Source organism: Ranitomeya variabilis, chromosome 7 (genome assembly GCF_051348905.1).
Source record: "Ranitomeya variabilis isolate aRanVar5 chromosome 7, aRanVar5.hap1, whole genome shotgun sequence".
Lineage (NCBI taxonomy): Eukaryota > Metazoa > Chordata > Amphibia > Anura > Dendrobatidae > Ranitomeya > Ranitomeya variabilis.
In genome coordinates this window covers 232,521,367-232,547,346 of record NC_135238.1, presented here as the reverse complement: position 1 = coordinate 232,547,346, position 25,980 = coordinate 232,521,367, and the positions used below count along the sequence as shown (strand labels likewise).

At 38.8% G+C, this 25,980-nt stretch overlaps 1 protein-coding gene across 3 annotated transcripts in view; it reads right to left on the bottom strand.

The window, feature by feature from the left end:
- Positions 1-15,520: 15,520 nt before the first annotated feature.
- Positions 15,521-25,980, bottom strand: part of TTLL4 (tubulin tyrosine ligase like 4) — a 38,091-nt gene continuing 27,631 nt past the window's right edge. The window contains exons 11-20 of one of the 3 annotated variants that reach the window (XR_013217865.1): positions 24,529-24,651; positions 24,056-24,154; positions 22,500-22,634; positions 20,894-21,022; positions 20,243-20,336; positions 19,892-20,102; positions 17,617-17,684; positions 17,347-17,420; positions 15,821-16,143; positions 15,521-15,731 (exon numbers count right to left, since the gene is read on the bottom strand). Coding sequence is in view for 2 of the 3 variants with exons in the window: in XM_077273167.1 (XP_077129282.1) it covers positions 15,990-16,146; positions 17,347-17,420; positions 17,617-17,684; positions 19,892-20,102; positions 20,243-20,336; positions 20,894-21,022; positions 22,500-22,634; positions 24,056-24,154; positions 24,529-24,651 (1,090 nt within the window). In the remaining variant the exon portion in view is untranslated. Of the gene's footprint in view, positions 16,147-17,346; positions 17,421-17,616; positions 17,685-19,891; positions 20,103-20,242; positions 20,337-20,893; positions 21,023-22,499; positions 22,635-24,055; positions 24,155-24,528; positions 24,652-25,980 lie in introns of all 3 variants that reach the window. The other 2 variants (XM_077273168.1, XM_077273167.1) reach the window with 2 other exon arrangements.

The following is a 25,980-nucleotide window of genomic DNA, read 5'->3' as shown; positions in this document are numbered from 1 at the left end:
TGGTCAGTGAGAAGTCTCATGCTCAGCATTGTTATATTAGTTCAGGGAGAAAACAACAAGCAGAAAAGAAAGGGTTAAAGTATGTTCTGGTTCTTGTAGGGAATAACAGGATAGGAGCCAAATGTTACTGGCAGCGCACCAGACAATCAACGAAAAGTTACTGCAGTTCCACTTTGGGCAATCCTGCAAATAGTACAGAAACGCATCATCCCGGACATTTTGTACCCAAAACGTACAATATTTAATACATTCTTGTACATAGGGGACAGTATTATAGCAGTTATATTCTTGTACATAGGAGCAGTATTATAGTAGCTATATTCTTGTACATAGGAGCAGTATTATAGTAGTTATATTCTTGTACATAGGGGCAGTATTATAGTAGTTATATTCTTGTACATAGGAGCAGTATTATAGTAGTTATATTCTTGTACATAGGGGCAGTATTATATTAGTTATATTCTTGCATATAGGGGCAGTATTATAGTAGTTATATTCTTGTACATAGGTGCAGTATTAAAGTAATTACATTCTTGTACATAGGAGCAGTATTATAGTAGTTATATTCTTGCACATAGGGCCAGTATTATAGTAGTTATATTCTTGTACATAGGGGCAGTATTATAGCAGTTATATTCTTGTACATAGGGGCAGCATTATAGCAGTTATATTCTTGTACATAGGGGCAGTATTATAGTAGTTACATTCTTTTACATAGGGGACAGTATTATAGTAGTTATATTCTTGTACATAGGGGCAGTATTATAGTAGTTACATTCTTTTACATAGGGGACAGTATTATAGTAGTTATATTCTTGTACATAGGGGCAGTATTATAGTAGTTATATGCTTGTACATAGGGGCAGTATTATAGTAGTAATATGCTTGTACATAGGGGCAGTATTATAGTAGTTATATGCTTGTACATAGGAGCAGTATTATAGTAGCTATATTCTTGTACATAGGGGCAGTATTATAGTAGTTATATTCTTGTACATAGGGGCAGTATTATAGTAGTTATATTCTTGTACATAGGGGCAGTATTATAGTAGTTATATTCTTGTACATAGGAGCAGTATTATAGTAGCTATATTCTTGTACATAGGGGCAGTATTATAGTAGTTATATTCTTGTACATAGGAGCAGTATTATAGTAGTTATATTCTTGTACATAGGGGCAGTATTATATTAGTTATATTCTTACATATAGGGGCAGTATTATAGTAGTTATATTCTTGTACATAGGTGCAGTATTATAGTAGTTATATTCTTGCACATAGGGCCAGTATTATAGTAGTTATATTCTTGTATATAGGGGCAGTATTATAGTAGATTTATTCTTGTACATAGGAGCAGTATCATAGTAGTTATATTCTTGTACATAGGAGGCAGTATTATAGTAGTTATATTCTTGTACATAGGGGCAGTATTATAGTAGTTACATTCTTTTACATAGGGGACAGTATTATAGTAGTTATATTCTTGTACATAGGGGCAGTATTATAGCAGTTATATTCTTGTACATAGGGGCAGCATTATAGTAGTTATATTCTTGTACATAGGGGCAGTATTATAGTAGTCATATTCTTGTACATAGGGGCAGTATTATAGTAGTTACATTCTTTTACATAGGGGACAGTATTATAGTAGTTATATTCTTGTACATAGGGGCAGTATTATAGTAGTTACATTCTTTTACATAGGGGACAGTATTATAGTAGTTATATTCTTGTACATAGGAGCAGTATTATAGTAGCTATATTCTTGTACATAGGGGCAGTATTATAGTAGTTATATTCTTGTACATAGGAGCAGTATTATAGTAGTCATATTCTTGTACATAGGGGCAGTATTATATTAGTTATATTCTTGCATATAGGGGCAGTATTATAGTAGTTATATTCTTGTACATAGGTGCAGTATTATAGTAGTTATATTCTTGCACATAGGGCCAGTATTATAGTAGTTATATTCTTGTATATAAGGGCAGTATTATAGTAGATTTATTCTTGTACATAGGAGCAGTATCATAGTAGTTATATTCTTGTACATAGGAGGCAGTATTATAGTAGTTATATTCTTGTACATAGGGGCAGTATTATAGTAGTTATATTCTTGTACATAGGGGCAGTATTATAGTAGTTATATTCTTGTACATAGGGGACAGTATTATAGTAGTTACATTCTTGTACATAGGGGACAGTACTATAGTAGTTATATTCTTGTACATAGGGGCAGTATTATAGTAGTTATATTCTTGTACATAGGGGCAGTATTATAGTAGTTATATTCTTGTACATAGGGGCAGTATTATAGTAGTTATATTCTTGTACATAGGGGACAGTATTATAGTAGTTACATTCTTGTACATAGGGGACAGTACTATAGTAGTTATATTCTTGTACATGGGGCAGTATTATAGTAGTTACATTCTTGTACATAGGGGACAGTATTATAGCAGTTATATTCTTGTACATAGGAGCAGTATTATAGTAGCTATATTCTTGTACATAGGAGCAGTATTATAGTAGTTATATTCTTGTACATAGGGGCAGTATTATAGTAGTTATATTCTTGTACATAGGAGCAGTATTATAGTAGTTATATTCTTGTACATAGGGGCAGTATTATATTAGTTATATTCTTGCATATAGGGGCAGTATTATAGTAGTTATATTCTTGTACATAGGTGCAGTATTAAAGTAATTACATTCTTGTACATAGGAGCAGTATTATAGTAGTTATATTCTTGCACATAGGGCCAGTATTATAGTAGTTATATTCTTGTACATAGGGGCAGTATTATAGCAGTTATATTCTTGTACATAGGGGCAGCATTATAGCAGTTATATTCTTGTACATAGGGGCAGTATTATAGTAGTTACATTCTTTTACATAGGGGACAGTATTATAGTAGTTATATTCTTGTACATAGGGGCAGTATTATAGTAGTTACATTCTTTTACATAGGGGACAGTATTATAGTAGTTATATTCTTGTACATAGGGGCAGTATTATAGTAGTTATATGCTTGTACATAGGGGCAGTATTATAGTAGTAATATGCTTGTACATAGGGGCAGTATTATAGTAGTTATATGCTTGTACATAGGAGCAGTATTATAGTAGCTATATTCTTGTACATAGGGGCAGTATTATAGTAGTTATATTCTTGTACATAGGGGCAGTATTATAGTAGTTATATTCTTGTACATAGGGGCAGTATTATAGTAGTTATATTCTTGTACATAGGAGCAGTATTATAGTAGCTATATTCTTGTACATAGGGGCAGTATTATAGTAGTTATATTCTTGTACATAGGAGCAGTATTATAGTAGTTATATTCTTGTACATAGGGGCAGTATTATATTAGTTATATTCTTACATATAGGGGCAGTATTATAGTAGTTATATTCTTGTACATAGGTGCAGTATTATAGTAGTTATATTCTTGCACATAGGGCCAGTATTATAGTAGTTATATTCTTGTATATAGGGGCAGTATTATAGTAGATTTATTCTTGTACATAGGAGCAGTATCATAGTAGTTATATTCTTGTACATAGGAGGCAGTATTATAGTAGTTATATTCTTGTACATAGGGGCAGTATTATAGTAGTTACATTCTTTTACATAGGGGACAGTATTATAGTAGTTATATTCTTGTACATAGGGGCAGTATTATAGCAGTTATATTCTTGTACATAGGGGCAGCATTATAGTAGTTATATTCTTGTACATAGGGGCAGTATTATAGTAGTCATATTCTTGTACATAGGGGCAGTATTATAGTAGTTACATTCTTTTACATAGGGGACAGTATTATAGTAGTTATATTCTTGTACATAGGGGCAGTATTATAGTAGTTACATTCTTTTACATAGGGGACAGTATTATAGTAGTTATATTCTTGTACATAGGAGCAGTATTATAGTAGCTATATTCTTGTACATAGGGGCAGTATTATAGTAGTTATATTCTTGTACATAGGAGCAGTATTATAGTAGTCATATTCTTGTACATAGGGGCAGTATTATATTAGTTATATTCTTGCATATAGGGGCAGTATTATAGTAGTTATATTCTTGTACATAGGTGCAGTATTATAGTAGTTATATTCTTGCACATAGGGCCAGTATTATAGTAGTTATATTCTTGTATATAAGGGCAGTATTATAGTAGATTTATTCTTGTACATAGGAGCAGTATCATAGTAGTTATATTCTTGTACATAGGAGGCAGTATTATAGTAGTTATATTCTTGTACATAGGGGCAGTATTATAGTAGTTATATTCTTGTACATAGGGGCAGTATTATAGTAGTTATATTCTTGTACATAGGGGACAGTATTATAGTAGTTACATTCTTGTACATAGGGGACAGTACTATAGTAGTTATATTCTTGTACATAGGGGCAGTATTATAGTAGTTATATTCTTGTACATAGGGGCAGTATTATAGTAGTTATATTCTTGTACATAGGGGCAGTATTATAGTAGTTATATTCTTGTACATAGGGGACAGTATTATAGTAGTTACATTCTTGTACATAGGGGACAGTACTATAGTAGTTATATTCTTGTACATGGGGCAGTATTATAGTAGTTACATTCTTGTACATAGGGGACAGTACTATAGTAGTTATATTCTTGTACATGGGGCAGTATTATAGTAGTTATATTCTTGTACATAGGTGCAGTATTATAGTAGTTATATTCTTGTACATAGGGGCAGTATTAAAGTAGTTATATTCTTGTACATGGGGCAGTATTATAGTAGTTACATTCCTTTACATAGGGTACAGTATTATAGTAGTTATATTCTTGTACATAGGGGCAGTATTATAGCAGTTATATTCTTGTACATAGGGACAGTATTATAGCAGTTATATTCTTGTACATAGGGGCAGCATTATAGTAGTTATATTCTTGTACATAGGGGCAGTATTATAGTAGTTACATTCTTTTACATAGGGGACAGTATTATAGTAGTTATATTCTTGTACATAGGGGCAGTATTATAGTAGTTATATTCTTGTACATAGGGGACAGTATTATAGTAGTTATATTCTTGTACATGGGGCAGTATTATAGTAGTTATATTCTTGTACATAGGGGACAGTATTATAGTAGTTACATTCTTGTACATAGGGGACAGTACTATAGTAGTTATATTCTTGTACATGGGGCAGTATTATAGTAGTTACATTCTTGTACATAGGGGACAGTACTATAGTAGTTATATTCTTGTACATGGGGCAGTATTATAGTAGTTATATTCTTGTACATAGGGGACAGTATTATAGTAGTTATATTCTTATACATAGGGGCAGTATTATAGTAGTTATATTCTTGCATATAGGGGCAGTATTATAGTAGTTATATTCTTGTACATAGGGGACAGTATTATAGTAGTTATATTCTTGTACATAGGGGCAGTATTAGTTATATTCTTGTACATAGGGGCAGTATTATAGTAGTTATATTCTTGTACATAGGGGCTGTATTATAGTAGTTATATTCCTGTACATAGGAGCAGTATTATAGTAGTTATAGTCTTGTACATAGGGGACAGTATTATAGTAGTTACATTCTTGTACATAGGGGACAGTACTATAGTAGTTATATTCTTGTACATGGGGCAGTATTATAGTAGTTATATTCTTGTACATAGGGGCAGTATTATACTAGTTACATTCTTGTACATAGGGGCAGTATTCTACTAGTTATATTCTTGTACATGGGGCAGTATTATAGTAGTCACATTCTTGTACATAGGGGACAGTATTATAGTAGTTATATTCTTGTATATAGGGGCAGTATTAAAGCAGTTATATTCTTGTACATAGGGGTCAGTATTATAGCATTTATATACTTGTACATGGGGAGCAGTATTATAGTAGTTATATTCTTGTACATAGGGGGCAGTATTATAGTATATTGTTGTATATAGGAGCAGTATTATAGTAGTTATATCCTTGTACATAGGGGGCAGTATTGTAGTAGTTATATTCTTGCATATAGGGGCAGTATTATAGTAGTTACATTCTTTTACATAGGGGGCAGTATTATAGTAGTTATATTCTTGTACATAGGGGCAGTATTATAGTAGTTATATTCTTGTACATAGGGGCAGTATTATAGCAGTTATATTCTTTTACATAGGGGCAGTATTATAATAGTTATATTCTTGTACATGGGGCAGTATTATAGTAGTTACATTCTTTTACATAGGGGACAGTATTATAGTAGTTATATTCTTGTACATAGGGGCAGTATTATAGGTTATATTCTTGTACATAGGGGCAGCATTATAGTAGTTATATTCTTGTACATAGGGGCAGTATTATAGTAGTTACATTCTTTTACATAGGGGACAGTATTATAGTAGTTATATGCTTGTACATAGGGGCAGTATTATAGTAGTTACATTCTTTTACATAGGGGACAGTATTATAGTAGTTATAGTCTTGTACATAGGGGACAGTATTATAGTAGTTACATTCTTGTACATAGGGGACAGTACTATAGTAGTTATATTCTTGTACATGGGGCAGTATTATAGTATATTCTTGTACATAGGGGACAGTATTATAGTAGTTACATTCTTGTACATAGGGGCAGTATTATAGTAGTTATATTCTTGTACATAGGAGCCGTATTATAGTAGTTACATTCTTGTACATGGGGAGCAGTATTATAGTAGTTATATTATTGTACATAGGGGCAGTATTATAGTAGTTATATTCTTGTACATAGGGGCAGTATTATAGCAGTTATATTCTTGCACATAGCAGTATTATATTAGTTATATTCTTGCACATAGGAGCAGTATTATGGCAGTTATAATACTGCACATAGGGGTAGTATTATAGTATATTCTTGCAAATAGGGGCAGTATTATAGTAGTTATATTCTTGTACATAGGGGCAGTATTATAGTAGTTATATTCTTGTACATAGGAGCAGTATTATAGTAGTTACATTCTTGTACATAGGGGGCAGTATTATAGTAGTTATATGCTTGTACATAGGGGCAGTATTATAGTAGTTACATTCTTTTACATAGGGGACAGTATTATAGTAGTTATAGTCTTGTACATAGGGGACAGTATTATAGTAGTTACATTCTTGTACATAGGGGACAGTACTATAGTAGTTATATTCTTGTACATGGGGCAGTATTATAGTAGTTATATTCTTGTACATAGGGGACAGTATTATAGTAGTTACATTCTTGTACATAGGGGCAGTATTATAGTAATATTCTTGTACATAGGAGCCGTATTATAGTAGTTATATTCTTATACATAGGGGCAGTATTATAGTAGTTATATTCTTGTACTTAGGAGCAGTATTATAGTAGTTATATTCTTGTACATAGGGGCAGTATTATAGCAGTTATATTCTTGCACATAGCAGTATTATAGTAGTTATATTCTTGTACATAGGGGGCAGTATTATAGTAGTTATATTCTTATACATAGGGGGCAGTATTATAGTAGTTATATTCTTGTACATAGGGGCAGTATTATAGTAGTTATATTCTTGCACATAGGAGCAGTATTATGGTAGTTATATTCTTGCACATAGGAGCAGTATTATGGTAGTTATACTCTTGTACATAGGGGGCAGTATTATAGTAGTTATATTCTTGTACATAGGGGCAGTATTATAGTAGTTATATTCTTGCACATAGGAGCAGTATTATGGTAGTTATATTCTTGCACATAGGAGCAGTATTATGGTAGTTATAATACTGCACATAGGGGCAGTATTATAGTATATTCTTGTACATAGGGGCAGTATTGTGTATTCTTGCACATAGGGGCAGTATTATAGTATATTCCTGTACATAGGGGGCAGTATTATAGTAGTTATATTCTTGTATATAGGGGCAGTAGTATTATAGTAGATATACAGTTATATGAAAAAGTTTGGGCACCCCTATTAATCTTAAGCTTAATGTTTTATAAAAATTATTTTTTTTGCAACAGCTATTTCAGTTTCATATATCTAATAACTGTTGGACACAGTAATGTTTCTGCCTTGAAATGAGGTTTATTGTTCTAACAGAAAATGTGCAATCTGCATTCAAACGAAATTTGACAGGTGCATAAGTATGGGCACCCTTATCATTTTCTTGTTTTCAATACTCCTACCTACTTTTTACTGACTTTTCCTAAAGCACTTTTTTTTGTTTTGTAACCTCATTGAGCTTTGAACTTCATAGCCAGGTGTATGCAATCATGAGAAAAGCTACTTAAAGTGGCCACGTGCAAGTTGTTCTCCTGTTTGAATCTCTTCTGAAGAGTGGCATCATGGGCTCCTCAAAACAACTGTCAAATGATCTGAAAACAAAGATTATTCAACATAGTTGTTCAGGGGAAGGATACAAAAAGCTGTCTCAGAGATTTAACCTGTCAATTTCCACTGTGAGGAACATAGTAAGGAAATGGAAGAACACAGGTACAGTTCTTGTTAAGGCCAGAAGTGTCAGGCCAAGAAAAACATCAGAAAGGCAGAGAAGAATGGTGAGATCAGTCAAGGACAATCCACCTCCAGAGATCTGCAGCATCAACTTGCTGCAGATGGTGTCACTGTGCATCGGTCAACTATACAATGCACTTTGCACAAGGAGAAGCTGTATGGGAGAGTGATGCGAAAGAAGCCGTTCCTGCAAGCACGCCACAAACAAGAGTCGGCTGAGGTATGCAAAAGCACATTTGGAGAAGCCAATTTCTTCTTGGAAGAAGGTCCTGTGGACTGATGAAACCAAGATTGAGTTGTTTGGTCATACAAAATGGCGTTATGCATGGCAGCCAAAAAACACAGCATTCCAAGAAAAACACTTGCTACCCACAGTAAAATTTGGTGGAGGTTCCATCATGCTTTGGGGCTGTGTGGCCAATGCCGGCACCGGGAATCTTGTTAAAGTTGAGGGACGCATGGATTCCTCTCAGTATCAGCAGATTCTTGACAATAATGTTCATGAATCAGTGACAAAGTTGAAGTTACACAGGGGATGGATCTTTCAGCAAGACAATGATCCAAAACACCGCTCCAAATCTTCTCAGGCATTCATGCAGAGGAACAATTACACTGTTCTGGAATGGCCATCCCAGTCCCCAGACCTGAATATCATTGAACATCTGTGGGATCATTTGAAGAGGGCTGTCCATGCTCGGCGACCATCAAACTTAACTGAACTGGAATTATTTTGTAAAGAGGAATGGTCAAAAATACCTTCATCCAGGATCCAGGAACTCATTAAAAGCTACAGGAAGCGACTAGAGGCTGTTATTTTTGCAAAAGGAGGATCTACTAAATATTAATGTCACTTTTCTGGTGAGGTGCCCATACTTATGCACCTGTCAAATTTTGTTTGAATGCAGATTGCACATTTTCTGTTAGTACAATAAACCTCATTTCAAGGCAGAAACATTACTGTGTCCAACAGTTATTAGATATATGAAACAGAAATAGCTGTGGCAAAATAAACTATTTTTATAAAACATTAAGCTTAAGATTAATAGGGGTGCCCAAACTTTTTCATATAACTGTATTATTGTACATAGGGACAGTATTATAGTTATATTCTTGTACATAGGGGCAGTATTATAGTAGTTATATTCTTGTACATAGGGACAGTATTATAGTTATATTCTTGTACATAGGGGCAGTATTATAGTAGTTATATTCTTGTACATAGGGACAGTATTATAGTTATATTCTTGTACATAGGGGCAGTATTATAGTAGTTATATTCTTGTACATAGGAGCAGTATTATAGCAGTTATATTCTTGTACATAGGGGGCAGTATTATAGCAGTTATATTCTTGTACAGAGGCAGTATTATAGTAGTTACATTCTTGAACACAGGAGCAGTATTATAGCAGTTATATTCTTGCACATAGCAGTATTTTAGTAGTTATATTCTTGTATATAGGGGCAGTATTATAATAGTTATATTCTTGTACATAGGGGCAGTATTATAGTATATTCTTGTACACAGGGGGCAGTATTATAGTATATTCTTGTACACAGGGGGCAGTATTATAGTAGTTATATTCTCGTACATAGGAGCAGTATTATAGTAGTTATATTCTTGTACATAGTAGTATTATAGTAGTTATATTCTTGTATATAGGGGCAGTATTATAGTAGTTACGGTATATTCTTGTACATAGGAGCAGTATTATAGTAGTTATATTCTCGTACATAGGAGCAGTATTATAGTAGTTATATTCTTGTACATAGTAGTATTATAGTAGTTATATTCTTGTATATAGGGGCAGTATTATAGTAGTTACGGTATATTCTTGTACATAGGAGCAGTATTATAGTAGTTATATTCTTGTACATAGGGGGCTTTATTATAGTAGTTATATTATTGTACATAGGAGCAGTATTATAGTAGTTATATTCTTGTACATAGGGGCAGTATTATAGTAGTTATATTTTTGTACATAGGGGCAGTATTATAATAGTCATATTCTTGTACATAGGAGCAGTATTGTAGTAGTTATATTCTTACGTTTAGAAACACAGATATAACAATTCTTTATTGATTAATTTTTGGTGTATCAGTAGATATATATCTGTTTATTCAAACTAAAATAGTGATCGTGTTCTGTGAGAAAGTAGTGACTAAACACTAAGATGGAGAACCAACCACAACAACTAAAGGCATGGACAGCCGAAAGAGTGTACCCACACAGGAGATCAGTATAAATAGCCTTTATTAAGGTGAAAGTGGCACAATAAAAATAAATATAATTATTTAATATAAAATGATGTAGTACGCAAATTTATGACAGGAAAATTTATAAAAAAATCTCATATAAAAATATCACAATAGATATTGGTGACCCCAATATAGACAATGCCGACTATGTGCCAAAAGTAGTGAAAATAATTAGAACAATAAAAAATGCCAATTGTAAAAATATGTGTGTGTATATATATATATATATATATATATATATATATATATATATATATAATAGTGCAAAAGTAGATACACTCACTAAAAAAAGTTCATCAATAGTTGCTGCAAAAAATTGTGCAAAAAACAATGATTAGTGTGTGTGTGGAGCCACAAGATAAGAAATCAGACCTACGGGCCCAGTGAAAACACCTATAAAGTGCGGAATGCAAAGTAGCCACTTTCACCTTAATAAAGGCTATTTATACTGATCTCCTGTGTGGGTACACTCTTTCGGCTGTCCATGCCTTTAGTTGTTGTGGTTGGTTATATTCTTGTACATAGGAGCAGTATTATAGCAGTTATATTCTTGTACATAGGGGGCAGTATTATAGTAGTTATATTCTTGTACACAGGGGCAGTATTATAGTAGTTATATTCTTGTACATAGGGGGCAGTATTATAGTAGTTATATTCTTGTACATAGGAGCAGTATTATAGTAGTTATATTCTTGTATATAGGAGCAGTATTATAGTAGTTATATTCTTGTACATAGGAGCAGTATTATAGCAGTTATATTCTTGTACATAGGAGCAGTATTATACTAGTTATATTCTTGTACATAGGGACAGTATTATAGTAGTTATATTCTTGTACATAGGGGGCAGTATTATAGTAGTTATATTCTTGTACATAGGAGCAGTATTATACTAGTTATATTCTTGTACATAGGAGCAGTATTATAGCAGTTATATTCTTGTACATAGGAGCAGTATTATACTAGTTATATTCTTGTACATAGGGACAGTATTATAGTAGTTATATTCTTGTACATAGGGGGCAGTATTATAGCAGTTATATTCTTGTACATAGGAGCAGTATTATACTAGTTATATTCTTGTACATAGGGACAGTATTATAGTAGTTATATTCTTGTACATAGGGGCAGTATTATAGTAGTTATATTCTTGTACATAGGGGCAGTATTATAGTAGTTATATTCTTGTACATAGGGGCAGTATTATAGTAGTTATATTCTTGTACATAGGGGGCAGTATTATAGTAGTTATAGTCTTGTACATATGGGCAGTATTATAGTAGTTATATTCTTGTACATAGGAGCAGTATTATAATAGTTATATTCTTGTACATAGGAGCAGTATTATAGTAGTTATATTCTTGTACATAGGGGGCAGTATTATAGTAGTTATATTCTTGTACATAAGGGGCAGTATTATAGTAGTTATATTCTTGTACATAGGGGGCAGTATTATAGTAGTTATATTCTTGTACATAAGGAGCAGTATTATAGTAGTTATATTCTTGTACATAGGAGCAGTATTATAGTAGTTATATTCTTGTATATAGCAGTATTATAGTAGTTATATTCTTGTACATAGGAGCAGTATTATAGCAGTTATATTCTTGTACATAGGAGCAGTATTATAGTAGTTATATTTTTGTACATAGGGGCAGTATTATAGTAGTTATATTCTTGTACATAGGGGCAAGTATTATAGTAGTTATATTCTTGTACATAGGAGCAGTATTATAGTAGTTATATTCTTGTACATAGGGGGCAGTATTATAGTAGTTATATTCTTGTACATAGGAGCAGTATTATAGTAGTTATATTCTTGTACATAGGGGGCAGTATTATAGTAGTTATATTCTTGTACATAGGGGCAAGTATTATAGTAGTTATATTCTTGTACATAGGAGCAGTATTATAGTAGTTATATTCTTGTACATAGGGGGCAGTATTATAGTAGTTATATTCTTGTACATAGGAGCAGTATTATAGTAGTTATATTCTTGTACATAGGGGGCAGTATTATAGTAATTTTCTTGTGCATATTGTCAGTATTATATATTATATAGTATTGTCAGAAGTTATATTCTAAGCTACCAGGAACCTGCCTGTCCTACTATTCTCAGGTTTGTCTTGGTCTTCAGGGGTTTTTATCAGCTGTCAGGTTTACTTTAATTGTGTAATGTTGGTAGCTTAGAATGACAGGACACCATGACTTCGACAAGGTTCTCTTCGAGACCAAGAGTTTTTATGGGGGAAGTTGTCAGTCTAGGACCACAGCACAATTTATACACAATTCTTTACATATGGGACATTTCAGAAGAATTTAATTTGAAGCTAATGTTCATTTTCTGTGGCTCTAAGCCCTACATCATGTGGCCCCACACCTACAGATCCTGTACGGTCAGCACCATGTTACGCATCGTAGGAGAGGGAGTTGTGTGAAGGAGATAAACGTTTGATTTAGAATAAGCCGTGCGTACAAGAGGATTATCCCTATTGCTTCTCATTATATTACGGATATTCTGCATTTTCACTAGATTTCCCCTCTCCAGGCTTTATCTCTACTTTTCAGTTGTCTCTGAGCTAGTGGGTGTAGACAAGCTGCCATGGTATCTCCTATACACAGCACCCACAAATGAGGATTCCTGCTCTTCTGTCTCTATGTTCAGAAGCAGCAGCATGGAGGACAATATGCAGCAATTCTGAGCAGTGTAGCTGTGAATCCAGCTCCGGGGATACACATACACATATATATATACATACTTTTATTAATATGAGCCTTACACTTTATAGACCTCCATCGGCATCTGTAATCTGCTCCCTCAGTGAGCTGGCACTCCTGTTGCTGAGCATTATGCGTATACAAGCAGGGGATTAGAGGAGGGGAAAGACGAGTGCAAAGAAGTGGATTAATGTGTATGGTTGGATGACTCCTAGTTCCTGAAGAACCAGTTAGTGGTCATTCTACCTGGTAGTCCTAGGCTTGTCCATCGTGTTCGTCGGGGTCAGCTGGTGGAATATGTTTATAATGGACTAAGAATGGCCAGACTGGAGGTTGGAGCGTGTCATGGCGTGCAAGAAGAACTGCACCGAGCCCGGTGGAAGGTTTTGACCTGGGGAGGTTATGGCATATTAATGACATCACGAGGGAGAGGGGGAAAAAAAAAAAAAGTAGTCGACCTTATGGATGGACAACGGATCCTTCCACAGAAGATTGCTGCAATCAACCTGCAGGAGTGGAGACGTCCGCAGACCATCGCCACTTCAGAGAAGGAACACAGATCGGGGGCGACTTTACAGGGGAAAGTCAAGTTCACTGCTCCTCCACACTCAGGATTGGTGAGAATTCCAGAGGTGGGACCACCGCTGCTGCCCCCGTATGCGTCATCCTAAGCGTATGGTCAAATCTGCAGCAGAAACCTCGGGGGTCGGCCCTGTATCGCCATCATAGGTTACAGTGCACCCACCGGACATGTTCAGGAATCCTGAAGATACTCACTGTACTAATCATACATCAGTTTTCAAAACCAAAGAGGAAAAAAATAATAAAAAAAAGTTAAAGCATTCTGTGGATTCTTAGGGTATGTTTCCACGTTCAGGAAACGCTGCGTTTTTGACGCTGCGTTTTTCTGCTGCGTCAAAAACGCAGCGTCCAGATGTTACAGCATAGTGGATGGGATTTTATGAAATCCAGACTCCACTATGCGTTTAAAAACGCATGCGTTTTTGCCGCGAAAACGCATGCGTTGTGCGTTTTTTAAAAACGCTGCATGTTGCTACTATGAGCAAAACACGCAGGTACACCACAGGTGACCTGCCAGTGACCTCAGGTGCAGTTTTTACTTGCATAAAATCCTGACCAAAGACTGATGCAATCCTGAACGTGGAGACATACCCTTAGATCTGCAGGACGCTTGTTCTTGAGGATTTTCTCTGCAGATTTCACACAATGCAAAGGATCCATAGGTAAAAAACCTGCGGATTTTGTGTGAACATAAATAAAACTGCAGGTGAGTGCACAATTTGGAAGCAATGATCCCTCAGGCACATTGAGGGTCTCTGTTCCTGCAGCGAGCGCTCCCCTCCATGGTACAGGCCGGGATATTCTGTCCCCAGTGCCGTGACAGCTGCAGTTTTCCCTGGGAGGACTTGGCATCCTGGGGTCTCACAATATGACACCCCAGCTGCGGGGGAGCGAGGGGGGGGGGGGGGGGGGTGTCACTGCTCTGTCTTATTTTGGTACTTGCTAAATATTGTCAGCTGTAGAGCCGCTACTGAATCTGAGCCCCCGCCTGAACAGCTTAAAAAAAAAAAAAAAAGCCGCTTACTGAGCAGAACGGTAACACGGAAGGACAGGCGAGGGGCTGTAACGAGCCCTCAGCTGACGAGGTGTAACTGTGTGAATAGGCATCCATGATGAAAGGATCCCGGGTCACTAACCCACTATGGGAGACTATAAGCTGCAGTCGTGAGATCGCTCATATCAGTGGTCTCCAACCAGTGACCCCCAGCCACATAGCTCAACATCGCAGTCCTGAGTTTGGGAATTCGCACTGAGGACACATCTTCACCCATAAAGTGGCAGATCTGACACTAGTATTACATCAAAACTAATTGTGAAGTATTAATGTATTTAATGCATCTTTTCATTTCTATTTGAGACCTTTCTGGCAATGATCACCGATTGCCTTTAACTCGGTCTTGGACGCCATGAGCCTCAGCCCAGGACGTCAGAGGACCCCCATAACCGCAGGATTTAACTACAGGACCAAGGAGCTTACGGAGCTGCTGGAGGAGCTCAGCCGGAGTCAGAAGTGTCAGCCCTCGCAGCAGTTTTATCATTATTTATTAACAATATATTATTTTAGCAAAATCTAAACTCAACCACAAACAGCAGAGAAGACACCAGAAATCCTGGACCGGGATGTGCATGGACCCAAGGCCCCCCGATGTGAGAGGAATAGGACGATTCCAGCACCGTTTGGTTCCTATAACCCAAAACATGGCAAGTAACGCACTGCTCACTATTAACGAGCAGCACAACTCTCATCGGACACTTTCATCCCAGGCACTTAACACTTTAGAAAAATAGATGCATCTTGGATTGCTCCTTGGGGTATTGCATTTTCTTCTGGAAGCTCAGTGATGGCTCCGCGAGGTCTCCCGGCCCTGCACCGTGTCACAGATGTATTGGTCGGCGTCCACGTCAGGCGTTGAGGTAGATTTTGAGCAGGAGATGGCGGCGTTCATCCCATGACCAAGGCAGACTCTGGTGCACCAGACAGAATGTGAGAGCAGATGGGGACGGTGCTGCGCTCCTGCTGTGGAGGGATCACGGGACTCTGATGGAGAGGAGGAGGCTTGAATGGACTCAGTTGTTCCTCTGGATAAAGAGGCAATCTACTGAGAGAAATAGAGTTATATAACTTACTACAGAATATTACTTTTACCCATTACAGCAGCACTCGGCAGGATTAATGAAGAGTCGCCCCGGGGTCCTTTCCTTTCCAGGTCAGAAGATGACTGCAGAGACGTTTGATGCATTTTGAGGATTTGTACAAAATTGCTTTATAGGTTTATCTTTGACACAAGTTTAGGCAAGACTTGCACAGATAAGGTCCCCCGTACGTATTAAGCGAGAGCTGCCATGTAGGTATGTGGGGTACATGCATATTTAAAGGGGATTTCCATTTAAAAAAAACAAAAAAAAAACAAAAAACAAACCCATCCCCAAACATTGCAGTCATGTAAAATAAAACCAGATGGTCCTCGCCTTCCCCAGGTCCAGTGAGTTCTAGCTGCGACAATGATGTCACGGCTACAGTGCTCTTTACTGCTGCAGCCAATCACTGACCTTAGCGACTCTGGCAATGTAGATAGAACTTAGCGATTGGCTGCAGCAGTTGGGCACTCTAGTTGTGACCTCACCACTGAAGCCAAAACAGAGACAAAGTCAGCGTCAGTGTCAGAGCTGAACCTGAGGAAATTATTATTTTACACAAGCATTTGGAGAGATATATATTTTATTATTTTTTTTTTTAAAAGGTGTTGTCTAGTAAAGATAACTTCTAGATCAATGGGGTCCGACCTCTGGTCTCTCACCACTCCGCATAATAACCTTTATCCCTGGTAGAATGACGCAGCAGAGCGCACGCTCAACCACCCCTCCATTCATTGCCTATATGCTGAGCACTGGGCTCCACTTTTTCCAGCAGCCCCATAGCTAATGAATGGAGCGGAGGTTGAGCATTCGCTCTTTTGCGGGGGATAGAGTGTCCAGTGGTCTTTGCTGGACATCCCCTTTAAGGGCTTGTTTGCTTAGGAGTTCTGAATATGCTGTATGAGGCGCTGCTCACAACTACAAGTATCCAGTAAACCATGTGAGGGCCCATCTGTGATCGTTCCCTTCAAAGGCTCCAAAGTGTAACAAAGCACCAGCAACGTCAATGGGATTTTGTATCAGATTTCCAATCATTTGCACTGGAAAATCCTGCCCCCCCCATGTACAATTAGCTTTAATATAAACTCCTACAGAAGTGCGCTGGAAGACATGATCGGCACGCGATGGCATCATTAATAACAATACCGCCTGCACACACTGACCGGGGGTTTGTGGCTTCACTTTTGCTGCAGCCATTGAGACTCGTCGCACTGGGGCTGGATTTCTGCGGCGACCTCTGAAATAAAACAGCAGCTTGTGAGAATGATGGTAGTGACATTAGTAGCAATTTCCCAATGCCAACTATAAACCCCAGAGAGAAACAAGAGCAGCCAGACATCACCCCCCCGGTATCAGGGCTCAAAGGAGCCAACTACAGCCACAGGCTGCAGACGTGACCGGACCACCTCATGGCTTTCTGAACTTGGCCTTACCGGCGGTGAGCGCGGTGCAGAAGCGGTGTGATGGTTCATGAGACACAGGCTCCTCAGCAGTTCTTGTCCTAATCAAGAAAAAACAAAAGGCATTAACCCTTTAGTGACGGAGCCAATTTTCATCTTCCTGACCAGGACAAGTTTTTAAAATGTGACCAGTGTCACATAATGTGCTAACACTTTTTTTGTGACATATTGCACTTTGGTCTTTTTTGATGCCCTTAAACAAGACCGTTATACAGGTCCTTCTCAAAAAATTAGCATATAGTGTTAAATTTCATTATTTACCATAATGTAATGATTACAATTAAACTTTCATATATTATAGATTCATTATCCACCAACTGAAATTTGTCAGGTCTTTTATTGTTTTAATACTGATGATTTTGGCATACAACTCCTGATAACCCAAAAAACCTGTCTCAATAAATTAGCATATCAAGAAAAGGTCCTCTAAACGACCTATTACCCTAATCTTCTGAATCAACTAATTAACTCTAAACACATGCAAAAGATACCTGAGGCTTTTAAAAACTCCCTGCCTGGTTCATTACTCAAAACCCCCATCATGGGTAAGACTAGCGACCTGACAGATGTCAAGAAGGCCATCATTGACACCCTCAAGCAAGAGGGTAAGACCCAAAAAGAAATTTCTCAACAAATAGGCTGTTCCAAGAGTGCTGTATCAAGGCACCTCAATGGTAAGTCTGTTGGAAGGAAACAATGTGGCAGAAAACGCTGTACAACGAGAAGAGGTGACCGGACCCTGAGGAAGATTGTGGAGAAGGACCGATTCCAGACCTTGGGGAACCTGAGGAAGCAGTGGACTGAGTCTGGTGTGGAAACATCCAGAGCCACCGTGCACAGGCGTGTGCAGGAAATGGGCTACAGGTGCCGCATTCCCCAGGTAAAGCCACTTTTGAACCATAAACAGCGGCACTGGACTGTTGCTAAGTGGTCCCAAGTACTTTTTTCTGATGAAAGCAAATTTTGCATGTCATTCGGAAATCAAGGTGCCAGAGTCTGGAGGAAGACTGGGGAGAAGGAAATGCCAAAATGCCTGAAGTCCAGTGTCAAGTACCCACAGTCAGTGATGGTGTGGGGTGCCATGTCAGCTGCTGGTGTTGGTCCACTGTGTTTCATCAAGGGCAGGGTCAATGCAGCTAGCTATCAGGAGATTTTGGAGCACTTCATGCTTCCATCGGCTGAAATGCTTTATGGAGATGAAGATTTCATTTTTCAGCACGACCTGGCACCTGCTCACAGTGCCAAAACCACTGGTAAATGGTTTACTGACCATGGTATTACTGTGCTCAATTGGCCTGCCAACTCTCCTGACCTGAACCCCATAGAGAATCTGTGGGATATTGTGAAGAGAAAGTTGAGAGACGCAAGACCCAACACTCTGGATGAGCTTAAGGCCGCTATTGAAGCATCCTGGGCCTCCATAACATCTCAGCAGTGTCACAGGCTGATTGCCTCCATGCCACGCCGCATTGAAGCAGTCATTTCTGCCAAAGGATTCCCGACCAAGTATTGAGTGCATAACTGAACATTATTATTTGATGGTTTTTTGGTTTGTTATTAAAAAACACTTTTATTTGATTGGACGGGTGAAATATGCTAATTTATTGAGACAGGTTTTTTGGGTTATCAGGAGTTGTATGCCAAAATCATCAGTATTAAAACAATAAAAGACCTGACAAATTTCAGTTGGTGGATAATGAATCTATAATATATGAAAGTTTAATTGTAATCATTACATTATGGTAAATAATGAAATTTAACACTATATGCTAATTTTTTGAGAAGGACCTGTACAAGCCTATAACAAACAACATTTCCCACCTCTACTTTACATCTGAGTTAAGAGTTAAAAGTTTAGCAGCAATTTCTCATTTTTTCAACAAATTTACAAAACTTGTTTCTTTAGGAATCTATTCAGATTCTATTCTCTTCTCAGCGCCATTAAAAAGCAGCACTGAGGAATAGGGCCCCTTAACTGCTGCCGTTAAAAGGCGCCCTCCTCCCCCATCTCAGCGGACCCTACATACTATGCCCGTTAGATGGCTGTGGAAGACATGCAGTGTATTATGTTCTTGCAGGATCTAACGGGCTCTTGTGGAATGCCGGCAACAAATCAGCGTTGCACAGGCACCAATGGACTGACCGAAGAAGCCCGTCCCTTGTCAAACTCCTTAGATGCCGCAGCCGCTATTTACTGTGGCCTACACGAGGCTGAAATGCCAGATGTGCAGGGACCCAGGGAGCCTACCTTTCTCTCTGCCGCCATAGTATTTCTGCTCCCACTGGTTGGTGAGAATATTGAAATACCGTTGCTGTTCGAAGAAGCGCAAATATCGCGAGGAGATGGCAGAAGGGAAAACTCGCTCAAAATGTCCACAGCGCGAGAGCTCATCTTCAGTCTCCACTAGGACCCGCACGTCCTCTGCAGTCAGCTGCTCCAGGACCGTGGCATAGAGATCCTGCAGGACAGACAGACGGGACCGATGGGACTCAGGGCTGCAGGCCATTGAGGGATTTCTTCTTGGTTACAAAGATGCCGAGATGATACAAAATATTACAGATAACATGGCTGATAAATGTGGACAACAGCTGGCGTTACCTTGTCCGGCACCTTCAGGCTGAGGTAGTGTGCCCGCTTCATCTTTTCCTCGTTCACAATCTCTGCAGAGCGACCACGGTCCTTCCCCAACGCACTAAAAAAAAAAAATATATATATATATATTCTATAAATCTAATCGATCTGCACCTAAACTTATGAGTACAGTACTATGCAGACCTATGTGTCTCCATGGTAACAGACTACAAACTAACCCTGTGTAGTCTGATCCTGCAGTCAGACTCCACTTTTGTTTGCCTTTTGTTTGCCTGACTTCTGACTGTAGCGGACAGACTAGTGAGGAGATGCCTGCAGGATCAGACTACACCAGCCATGTTTGTAGTCTGTTACCATGGAGACAGGTTTGCACAGGAGCTGTAAACATGAGATTTTTTTTTTTTAAATCAAATCTTAATTAGCAAAGTTACTTCATTTAATTTTAGATGTATTGCAACTATAAGAACGACATCTATAAAAATGAACTCTCCAACGTCCTCTTCTCACTCCGATCGCCTGCCGCCACATTACGGGAGTAGGTCAGAAAGCTTTTCATACACTTCTGGACGCATTGACGCCATCGTGTCCGCAGAGATCTTACAGGTTTATAGGAGGAGTTTTCTCTTTGGCGTTGGTCGGCCGCCACCTTGCACTCACCTGGAGCTCAGAGTCGAGTTGCTGGAGTTTGCATTCTCTTTGGAAGGGAGTAGAAAGCCGGCGAGGTTCAGGAGGTCCCGGATCATCTGACCCTTGATCTTCACATCCAGAGGAGAATTAGAATGAAGACTGTGGCAAAGAGAAAATAACGTGACAAAGAGCCGAAGAGAGATGGAAAAGGGCGCCAAGAATTCTCCCAGGTGCCATGCTTGTAGTATTTGGGGCAGCCGCGGTAATCTACATAGTAAAAACCATTTTATAGGAGATCCCGAGGGCTCGTTCAGATGTAGTGGGTTTTGTAAAATTCACAACAAATCCCCAAAAATTTTTTGCATAAAATACAACAGGGTTTTATCACAGATCCACAACAGATTTGGTGTCATGTGGACATAACCAAACTCAAACGCAATGTAGAAAGCGTGACCGCGGGTGAATAAGAAGGAAAGCCGACATGCGAGAGCCACTGTGCACATAGGTTAGAAGCACGGACGAGTCCTAGCCCTTTAAGTGCAAATCCTATACAGCATTGCTGACATTGCTGGAGAGTTTCTGACAGTCTATACAGGACATCTGGGAGTCTCTGCGTGGCTGAAAGCTGATAGATATTTTCATTACCTCAGCAGGATGATATTTCCATGTACCAACAGGACAGATGTCCAAACAAGACATTATACAACCTCCAACTCTGCAGATTAAAGAATCCCCACCTTCTCCTTAAATAGGATTTGGGTTTACAGCGTTAAACGACCCCCGATTGGCTACTTGTTCGCTTATTGGGGCTATTTAATGGTTATTTACACAGGACGACCGCATTTCCTACATGCACAGAACGATCGGGAATAAATTGCTCTGTGTGTACAGGCTGCATTGTTCCCGGCAGCACATACTGGTTACAAAGGACCACGTGCTGCTGACAACCCAGCCAAAATATCATCTCACCTGACAAACGAGCACCTTGCGGTGAGCAGCCCGTTTACACTGCCCGATTATCGGGGAACGAGTGTCATTAGGAAATCTTTCAGTGTAAATCCAGCTTTACTCCAATCCATTTGCTGTGCAGTTGAATGCAATCTCTGCTTGAAAAAGCAGATAGGATCACAGCAGCGCCCCCCACTGGTATTACTGGCTGGAAGGACAGAAACCTCCCAGCCCCCACAATCTCTACTTTATGTCACAAATCTCCAGTACTGAGACTTTACTAAACTTCATACAATCTATTCTGCATCAAAACTAATTTTTATATTTTTTTTAAATGGCCGTTTAAAGACTTCACGATGTGACACATGTACATCACCAGTCCGGTGCGGATGTGGGGAGCTGTGTTATTCACCTGGCATATCTGCATGTAACAGTGAAGGGGTCAAGGGCCAATTCTCACACCCCGTATAGCGGATGTTTTTACTCATTTAAAGAACTACTGCAATTCCCGGCCCAACCATGCGTCTCATGAGATGGACACACGATAGTTTGTGTCACGACGGGCTGAGACTTGGCAAGAATACAGATGATCAAATATGGCTGCTGTATGGTCATGTAGATCGGCCCTGAGATGTAGTTCCTGGGTGCACCGGTAATAGCGGGTGTAGAAACAGGGCGAGTGCGTCACCTTGGAGAGATGTTCACCTCCAGAACCCACGGCTTCAGGTTCTCGTCCAACATGATATCAAATCCAAACAGTTCGTGGCAGCAGTACTGGTGCTGGACGTACACCTTCATAAGGCTGTTCACGTAAGGCTCAGACCTTAAAAAAAAAAAGAAGAAAGACGTCATTTACACTTTCTTGCCGCCGTATCTGTGGACAAACATTCATTATAACCAACAGCCATTGCCAGAACAAAGATTTAATTAGTTTAAAAAGTTTCTGCAAATATTCTGAAGGGGCAAAAATGCAAGTATCGCAGCACCACTGGCATAGGACAGTGTTTTTAGGTTAAAAAAAAATAAATAAAAAATAAACAAACCACACAAGTTGCGACAGTTTTACATGCAATTTATGAGCCAGAGGCAATAATAGATCAATGGTGCTGTCCACGACTTGTCAACCCTTCCTAAATGCAATGGCACCCTATAGAAAATAATAATCTTCTAGTCACATCCTACACCGCTGCAGTACCAGTGATGTCGGCGACAGGTTTGTTGGCTGACATGGTTGTTCTAGGCAATCGCTGCAGCCTATTGATGACCACTGATGGGCAGCAGCGGTCACACTTTCACCGGATGTCTGCGTTTCATCCAAGCGGTGTAAGCGCTGCAGCCAATTAGCGTCCACAGGATTCCAAACTCAAACGTCATGTCAATTTATACGGAGGCAATATTTCATGTGCATGAGATTTCCTAGGATCATGTGCACTTTGCTGGTGCTGCCAAATGCAGATTTTCCGTGAGAATACGTAGAGGAAAATCCAGTGCATTATCGCATCGTGGGAGCCCAAACTTTAGAGAGCACGTTATTGGGTAGGAAGAAAGGGTTGGCCCAAATTGGCAAATTATCACCTATCCAGCAGGGAGAGAACTACATACTAAAATATATTGGAACTTACGTAGAAAACACCTAGATAAAAATCAGCTGATTTTATTTAGGTGTTTGTTACAGATTAAAAGTTATATTTTAGTATGTAGTCCACTCCCTGCTGGATAGTTTGACCTATTCTAGAGAGTTTTGCACAGGTCTGCCTACCCACACTAGTAGCTTTCTGCTTTTTTTTTTTTGCAAATTATAACCCATCTACAACACAAGTGATAAATTACAGAGACCCCCCATCAATCCCAAGAACAGGGTTAAGGAGTGGTGCAATAGCCGCACATGTGCACCACTGCTCCGTTCAGCTTCTCCGCCACTCCCATGGTCAATGAAAGGCGCGGCAGTGCACAAAGTGGCATCTCTCCATACAGATGGGGCACTTCAGGGCCTCGTGGGACCCTAATCCACTAAGAATATGACAAAACTCCTTCAAGAAGGAACAGACTGTCAAACAATAGCTCATGATTTACATTCAGATCCTTTTAAAAGACAGCAAGCAGAGATGGAGCAGAAAGATCATACCAGGTTAAAAAAAAAAAAATACAAATAATAAAAAAAAAAAAATAAAAAAAAAAATATGAGTAAAGCCATTGGAGCGTTCTAGCTTTCAGCCCAGAAAGAAGTCACCACTAACGACTTACGCAATAACTGTCTTTATCACCATCTCTTTGATCTTCTCCCAAATTTTTTCGCTGCTGAAACCTTTCTGGTTGAGGTAGCTCCACAACGCTTTCAGAGCCCTGTGGGGAGAGTTCAGGTAGATTAGTCACATCACCACCAGCTATGTCCCTGTAGATTTAGAGAAAAGTCTGATGGCAAGAGATGAAGAAGTAGGAGGCTGAGCATGAGCTGAGCTCCCTCTTGAAATCTGTCCACATATCTAGGAGGGTCTTGGTTTTCTTAGCAGAGACCACTAGTTAGGGAGACGTAGATCAGGCAATGCTCACTGGGAAAAAGGTATGCAAGTTAGCTATTGCGGGTCCTTTGGGGTCACCTATGGAAGTGGCTACCTTTAAAAGTAAAATTCAGACCCTTTAAAAAAGGAGCCCTGCAACATGCCTGAGGATATTAGCCCAACATCTGCGCCCCCGCAATGCCCGCCATCTCCACGTACCATTTATGGCCCTGACAGGCGGACTCATCCGCGTTTGCCTTGTAGTCCACATTCTTTTTATTCACAGAGTAGTTTGTCAAGTGCATGAATTTGTTGCTAAGGCTTTTCATGGACGACGAATACCTGAAATAAAAAAAATACAAAAACTTAAATTCGGAACGAAAAATTAACGTAACCGGTTTTCATGGTTTCATTTTTTTAGGATAGATAGATATTATCTATATAATATCTATCTATATATTTTTTTTACGAAGTTGGTTTTCCTGTATAAACGATCCAGCAGGTCAGTACAATCACAGCGACATTACGTTTGCATAGTTTTTACTGGGTGACCGAACAATTGCCCCGACCAGATCATTGGGCTTTGATGCTGCTGTCAGTGATTGAGAGCAGCAATTAAGTGGTTAACAGCAGCGAAGGCAATAGCGCTGATCTCAGCTATGTAATATAGCCGCCATATGCACTGTGTGAAGCAGGCTCAGCTACTGAGCCTTCACCAAACACCCTAACATGATCAATGGCGTATATATCTGTCGTGGAGCATTAAGGGGTTAAAATACTTGATGATCGCTGGGGTCCGATCTCTTGTTGTCCAGTCTCAGATCTCATTGATCGGCAGGCCTGAGTTAGGACAAACTTATTTTTATATTTTGACCACTGGAGTTCCTCATTAAAAGTAGTTACACACTGACAAACATTTATGCCGCTATTATAGCAATTAACGTCATTTACATACAGATATCCAAAGAAAAATAGACTAAAATCAATAATCCAGGAACTCACACTAAAAATAAATATCCCTCAGATTTATACAAGTCTAACTGCAGTTTCAGAAACCTTTTGACATGTCAGAAGTTTTGGTGGGTGGGTCTGTAATGGAGGCCATATTGGTTTTGGTTATAGAAGATGGTCAGAATTGTGAGCACTTACAATGTAGACAAGAACAAGTTCACTCATGGAGGGCACGGCGAGAAACGGACTATAAACTAAGGAGCTATGAGGCACTGAAGTGAACGGAGATCTGCACTTAGCAAGATGCTGCAGGACTCAGACATCTTAGAATAGAGCCGCCCTCGGGGAAGCTCTTCTGCTCCTTTGTTTTAGCATCAGATGAGGGTCTCGACATTTGGACTCTCCAATTTGAACTTCTGGCATCTCCAAGACATGTTAAAGGGAACCTGTAACCCCGTTTTTTCAGTATGAGATAAATAGGGATTTTTGTGTACTCACCATAAAATCCTTTTCTCCGAGCCAATCATTGGGGGACACAGACCGTGTGTATGCTGCTGCCACTAGGAGGCTGACACTAAGTGATACAAAGAAAGTTAGCTCCTCCCCTGCAGTATACACCCTCCTGCTGGCTCTCAGCTAACTAGTTCGGTGCAAAAGCAGTAGGAGATCAATAACATATGAGCGTATAGCATGTCATATTATATATGAGAGTATAGCATG